Source organism: Antennarius striatus, chromosome 15, assembly GCF_040054535.1.
Source record: "Antennarius striatus isolate MH-2024 chromosome 15, ASM4005453v1, whole genome shotgun sequence".
Lineage (NCBI taxonomy): Eukaryota > Metazoa > Chordata > Actinopteri > Lophiiformes > Antennariidae > Antennarius > Antennarius striatus.
Window position 1 is genome coordinate 15,887,410 of NC_090790.1, and position 6,499 is coordinate 15,893,908.

At 39.7% G+C, this 6,499-nt stretch overlaps 1 protein-coding gene across 1 annotated transcript; it reads right to left on the bottom strand.

The window, feature by feature from the left end:
* Nucleotides 1–197: 197 nt before the first annotated feature.
* LOC137608484 (SEC14-like protein 2) lies at nucleotides 198–6,464 on the bottom strand. The gene is made up of 12 exons (XM_068334903.1): nucleotides 6,410–6,464; nucleotides 5,111–5,186; nucleotides 3,472–3,515; nucleotides 3,318–3,380; nucleotides 3,011–3,199; nucleotides 2,665–2,760; nucleotides 2,506–2,566; nucleotides 2,345–2,428; nucleotides 1,965–2,071; nucleotides 1,752–1,891; nucleotides 1,510–1,679; nucleotides 198–1,420 (listed from the first exon to the last, which is right to left on the bottom strand). The coding sequence occupies exons 1-12, from the start codon at nucleotides 6,461–6,463 to the stop codon at nucleotides 1,290–1,292; spliced, it is 1,215 nt and encodes a 404-aa protein (XP_068191004.1). The 5' UTR covers nucleotide 6,464; the 3' UTR covers nucleotides 198–1,289.
* Nucleotides 6,465–6,499: the final 35 nt, after the last annotated feature.

A 6,499-nucleotide genomic window follows, 5' to 3' on the forward strand; every position in this document is an offset into this window, starting at 1 on the left:
GAAGAAGAAGGAAGCAACAGAAGAAGAAGAAGAAAAAATAAGAAAAAGAAACAAAAGAAGTAAAAGTCCGCTAGCAAACATTGCAGTAAACGAAACACGAGTCGCGTTGTTTTTATAGAAATAAAAGTATCTGAAACAAATTTTCAGTGTTCCATCATGAAGAAAAACCTCGTGAAAAATAGGTCATGTGAGCGGATTTAATGTTTAATTAATAGGTTGTAAAAGTGGAGATCAGTTACGTAATCCAGCTAATTGTATTTTCCTGTGTACGTGCTTACTCTGCCACCTAGTGGTCAAACAACGTATTGCTAATTTAGTGATCTGCAGATAAAAAATTCTCTTACATTAAAAAAACTTTTGCAAACATTTATTTACCAGAGTGACCTTGTATTTTTTAATACAGCATTTACATAAATTACACATAAGATTATTATCCTTCTTGCTATTTTAGCTGCTAACGTAAACTTCAGTCTAGAGGCTGTGACAACACGGTGATACAAATTGTGTTACAAAAAATGTCAATAATCTCAATGTCAGCTTTGTTCCACATGTGCTGAGTAAAACTCCATAAATCGAGGCTCAAGGATTGTTATGTCAAATTTCCTATATTACGTTTGCACTTCTAATATCGCAACACAAAAACACAACTCTTAGCATTTATTTATAGGGTTGTGATATTGTAAATCCTTCAGAATGAACTTACTTCAGGAGTAAGTTAAAGGAAGATCCCCTCACAAAAAAAGTAAGTCAGTAGCCCATTTTTTAGGGATCAAACTACATCACTACAATAGAGAACATCCTCCTTCTTGCCATTGTTTACTAATGCTGAGCAAACCCAGCATCTCATTTTTGATGGCACGCTGGTGAATTCCTGCTTTTAAAAACTAATTTCCAAGCATCTGAAAAAACAGATGACATTTATTGATCCACAAAACTGTTCAGAAGTTTCACAGCCAGAAGCTCGGAGTTCCTAAATGACTGAGAAAGTTGTTAACATCATGTTTGTAACTCAGACCTTTGCTGTTGCCTCTAAGCAGAAGGCATTAGCATAGACTTAATCTAGTGTTCTAAAGTTTTGAAAAAATATTTTTCAAACTGACAATCAGTTACTCTTTTACTTAAATTACAATAAATTAATTGTTAATTACAAACTAATATATTTATGGATTCAGAGAAATGGGGTGTCATGAGGTGTCCACAGAACATTTCAACCCTAGGACCCCAAACAGGGTTGATTCAACTTTGGAAGAGCATCTGATGTTGCAGTCAGTGTTTGGTGATCGTCTTCATCACTGAAGCCTTCTGGCTCCTCTGCTGTGGAGACTTGGCATCTCTCCATCTGCAGGGGGAAGAACCTCCACGTTGTAGCTCACCTTCTTGGACTGAAGGTAGCTGTAGCTGTTATCAAAACACAGCACGTCTGCACAAAACATGAAGGATTCATGAAATGAAGCAGCATGTGATGATAACTCCATTTCTTTGCTAAAGTAGTTCTTATGTGTGACTCACAGACTCCGGGTTCAGGACAGGTGAGGCCGTTGTCTTCAGGGACCAGGTGAGCATTGTAGCGTTCGCTGGGCAGAACCTGCAGCATCTCAGCCACCTTCTGACCGCCTCCCTCTTTGGTGCGTCTGTACACTCCAAACCCGATGTCTGCCCCATCGCTAGTGAACTGCCACCTGTTAGGAAACAGATTCTTTATGTTCATACTGTATATGTACCTTACTTTTGTGAGATTTGTCGTTTTGTACCTCAGGAGGCTGCTGGGTGCTGTGACGTCATACTCCAGCTGGAAGACGGAGCCACGGCTGATGGTCACACTGCTGTCGTACTGAATCTTCACCGAGTCCCGGATGTAGTAGGACCTGGGCACAGTACCGCCATAGTTGATCTGCAACAACAGTGCGAAAATGGGTCCACCAGTTCAGCAACAATCCATCAGAAAGAGGCTAAACTAATCTCACCATGGTTCTGCAACGAGGGTCTCCATCCGGATCGGACAGGGTTCCTCCATACAGCACAGGAAGTTGCTCCGGATCAATATATGAACGCAACGTTTCCTGCCAGTTCCCTGAAACAGAAGGAACCATCAGGAGCAGCGGAGGCACCTAAAACTCCTAGATATCAGCAGCTCAGGTTTTGGATATTTAATATTACAGTCTTATTAGCTGCAATTCCAAATTGACATAACTTGGAATTTAATCTGGTGAAGTCAAAACTATATGTCATTTGTCTACAACAACTTATTATTATTATTTTATTATTATAGCTACTTTACAGTGGCCTCACAGAGATGCTAGTAGCAGCATTTTATAAGATGGGATGAAAACAAAAGTTGTCCTACCACCTAAAACGATGATCTTACGCCGTGTTTCTTCACATAAAAAGTGTTTGATCAGGTTGTAAGCCATAGGAAACATTTTAGGAGCTGCAGCAAAGAAAGGGAATTAGGAAGGAATAGCAGATTAAAAGTAGGATCATAATAATAACAAACATGCAACTCACCTTTGATAAGAAGCAGTCTTTTCAGGCCTTCTGGATAGTTTTCTTCAAACATGGTGAGGATCTACACAAGAGGAAGGTAAGGATGATGATGAGTACAGTGGTGATGATGATGAGGGTATCAGAGGGTAGAGGGTGATGTGATGCGAGCAGCTGACGAACCTCGCCGTAAGCCTCAATGGCAGGTTTCCATATGTGTTTCAGTCCGAGTCCTTCACAGTCGTAGATCAGAGTGATCGCTTCAACGTTCTTCCCCAACTGAGATGAAATGGAAGAGAGGAAATCATGTAAGAGAGGAAATCAAGTAAGAGAGAAAGAACAAATGAAAAGAGAGAAAAAAAACAGGGAAAAAGGAAAAATAGGAAAGGAAAGGACAGGAAAGGAAAGGAAAGGAAAGGAAAGGAAAAGTAACAAGGGGATAGAGAAAGGAGGGGAAGTAAGTCTGACACAGAGGAGATGAGTGGAGGAGAGACTAGAGGAGGAAACAAGTAGAGGAGGACTTGATGACCTTCTCAGACTGCCTCTGACACTCCCGTGTCAGCATCTCCATGTTTCTGATCTTGGTCTTCATGAAGTCCTGTTTGGTCGCTGACAGCAGCAAACCTTTGGGGTCCAGAGGGCCGATGACATCATACCAGATGGGGCTCCCTTCACGGTCGTATCCACACATCCCTCCAGAAACATATTTCACAATCACCTGACCATCACATGAACAAAAATACAGCAACAGATGAAGGAAAAGGGAAATGTGTCTCAATTAGTCCTACGCATAGATATAAAGCCATGGATTTCCTTAACGTAGCCAGCTCGTGTACCTCTGGGGGTTCCCAGTCCGATATGATGTTATCGACGTTCAGCTTCCTCCTGAACTCTAGGTGCTGCAGAGAGAGTTCACAGATATGTTCATCATGCAGCTCACTAAAAAACAACGCGATTGATTCCACAAAAATCTTTACAGGAAAACATCACCTTCCTGATCATGGCCTCAGCTTTCTGAACATTGAAGCTCCGTGCTAGAGAGAAAACAGTAGAAGAGCCTCGTGAGTCAGGGAGAGAGCATCACTTATATAATCCATGAGTCATTATATAAAAATATAACATATAGGTAGTAATGTAGCTCTGCTGGATCTCAATATATATTTATCTTCTTTATTAAGCTGCTGTTCTTATTCACACAAAACTTCCACAAAACCCACGAATAAAGAATCACCTCAATGTCAAAAGTTAGCCTCACCAATGACAAAACGAGACTGAACTATCTCCTAACATTCATGTGACCATATTCACTTTTCATTAATATATCGTTTTAATAGATTCTGTTTAGTGGCCACTTGTTGATAATCGTGACTGATTCACAAACACTGCACAAACTACAATCGGACAGTTCTAAGTCGATTCGATCAGAGAGTCAGAGATTAAAGTTTAAAGTAAATATTGAACCACAGTCAGAGTCCCCCATTGATCGTTACCGCTGAACTTTTGACAACTTAACAACTCTGGGCTCGTATTACAGGGTATTTATGTGTACTATATTCATCCCACGGCTTCAACTGATAATGTCTGATCAGTTAGTTGATGGTGAGAAGAGCAAGCGTAGCTCTAAAAGGAAAGTGAATTAATTTATATCTCTGTGGCTTCAAGAAGGTTGAACTCTGTGCAGAGAAAAACAAACATTTACTATGAGATATGACCGTTGAGCTGGATCAAAGCCTCCTGGCCAAGTAAATACAACCCCATATGTTTTTGTGACCACAGGGAGGAATGTTACTGGAAATAAATTATTAATTAACCAAAAGAACTCTAGATATGTCATCAATTATGTAACTATTACCAGAATAAATAACATATTCTCTCTCCTACATGTAAAAAGCACATAGTTTCAAAGTCTTGGTTATGAATGAACTTAATCTTGGTTGAAAGTTCATAAACCCCAACACTATCTGTTTTAATGGGAGTAAAATGTTGAAGGATGGTGATGTAAATCAAAAAATAAAATGAATTTAACAGAAAACAAGACATTGACACAAACCGGAGCCTCCAGCTCTGGTATTTCCTGTCATCCACTGAAACCGGCTGAAATTTGAGAAGAGGGGACAGGTGTGTTTGAACGACAAAGAGATGGAAGTCGCCTCAGGCATCCAATCCCAGGGGCCTCGGAACCTTTTGATTGAAGACAGCCAATCAGCAGCCAGGGTTTTGTTTGAGGGGCCCTGAACTGTTGTGACTCCTCCCACTTTCTCTCAGCTTTAAATTTATGTGGAAATAGAACAATATGAAAGCATTACATTCGAGTTCTTTCAAATATTTTAAACACATTGATCTAATTCTGCGAGACGTAATCAGAATTAAGTGTCACTGTCAGAAAACAGCTGGTAAATGTTTTACTTTTATTTCTAGCCTTTTTTTGTTAATTGTCTTTGGCCTGTTGTCTTTTTGTGATTTTTATATTTGCCGTGTACGTTTGCATTTTTTCCTCATCTCCCATAAAACAAGTCACCTTGAGATTGCTCAGCTTAGTGACCCCCCCCCCCCCCCCACACACACACACACACAAGAAAATGCTAAAAGCTAATAGCGGCCTTTGCAGGTCTGGAGCTGCAGGTTTCACCTCTGAGCCAGCGGAGGAGGTAGTGGTCGTGTTGTGCCGGCAGGTGGGGGAGGATGTCCTGGATCCTTCCCCGAAACTGGAGACAGAGAGAACATGTAAACATCACAAAGATGCTTTGAAAATGTGGCTTCATTATTAAAGGAACAGCAAAGACTCATAGCTACTGTACATATGTTTAAAATTACTGCACGGATATGAAAGACATTTTATGTAATTTTCTTGTATCATAAAAAACAAATAATTTTCTGAGATCTTGGACACAATTATTTCAAGCTGGACAGGAAATGCAACACAGATGTCCTGTGAAAGAAGGGCCAGAGTCTCCACCTGCTGAGGAGATGGATGTCCTTCATTGTTAAAGTGAAGGACCCCTACATGAGGCCGTGGGGGCACAGACTGCCGCAACCCCGATGCATAACAACACACCACTGCAGGTTGTTCATTCCAACTGCTGTCAGACTTTATAATACCTTGTAAAGGTTTTTACACATAGCACTTTCATTTCTATATAACACAACTCGCCTATAGTGTTATTTTTACACTGGTACTTTTGTATGATGATGCATTGGTCGACTGTTTACAGCTGTAACAATTGAATTTATCTTATCGTATCTAACCTTACTTTAGTAAATCTCCTCTTTCTTCGCATCACATCTGACATTTCAAATGATCAACAGCTTGATCAATAATCATGGTAAAAGCAGCATAACATTCATGAATAAAGCTTTTGCCTACAGAGTTAAACCTTTTAGTCCAATAACACACATAAAGTACAATCGGGAGATATAAACACTACTTTTTTGTAGGGGTACATAAATAATTTCAGAAATGCAGAAAAATTGCAGTAAATAAAGTAAAAAACCTGCATTAAATGGATTACAGTATTATACAATTATTTTTACTGTTTGTGGCTGTAATCTATTTGCTTTTCATCATTATTTCATACACATTACCACAAAGCACATAAATAACTAGCATAAATAACCCTGTTTATATATTTTTATTATTATTACTTATTATATTAGATCCACGGTCGGGTAAAAAGTAAAATGCATTCATCTGAAATGTAATCAAGCACGAAGTAGAATAAAAAGCAAACACAACTGAAGTACAAGCTCTCCAAAGTTAAACAGGTTCTATGTCGCTGTTAACGCAGTGAAGTTACCATAGGATCGGCGTTACCACAACGACACACACACACACACACACACACACACACACACACACTGACACACAAAACAGCCCCACGCCAGTGATCGATAACTCCAGCGGAATCTGATTGATTGGAATAAATCTTACCTCTGTTAACATTTCATTTTGCTTCAAGCTCAAATCTCCGACTCGTCCGCTCATGTCTGCTGCGATGAGTGAATGAAGTGGGGAGAGAAG

Bases quoted from the DNA above. Each gene is read 5' to 3' on its own strand.
- LOC137608484 (XM_068334903.1), bottom strand. From the start codon at position 6,463: ATGAGCGGACGAGTCGGAGATTTGAGCTTGAAGCAAAATGAAATGTTA. The intron at 2,567-2,664 runs GTTCGTCAGCTG...CCTCTTGTGTAG, and splicing joins CCATTGAGGCTTACGGCGAG to ATCCTCACCATGTTTGAAGA. The intron at 1,680-1,751 runs GTACAAAACGAC...GTTTCCTAACAG, and splicing joins GCACCCAGCAGCCTCCTGAG to GTGGCAGTTCACTAGCGATG.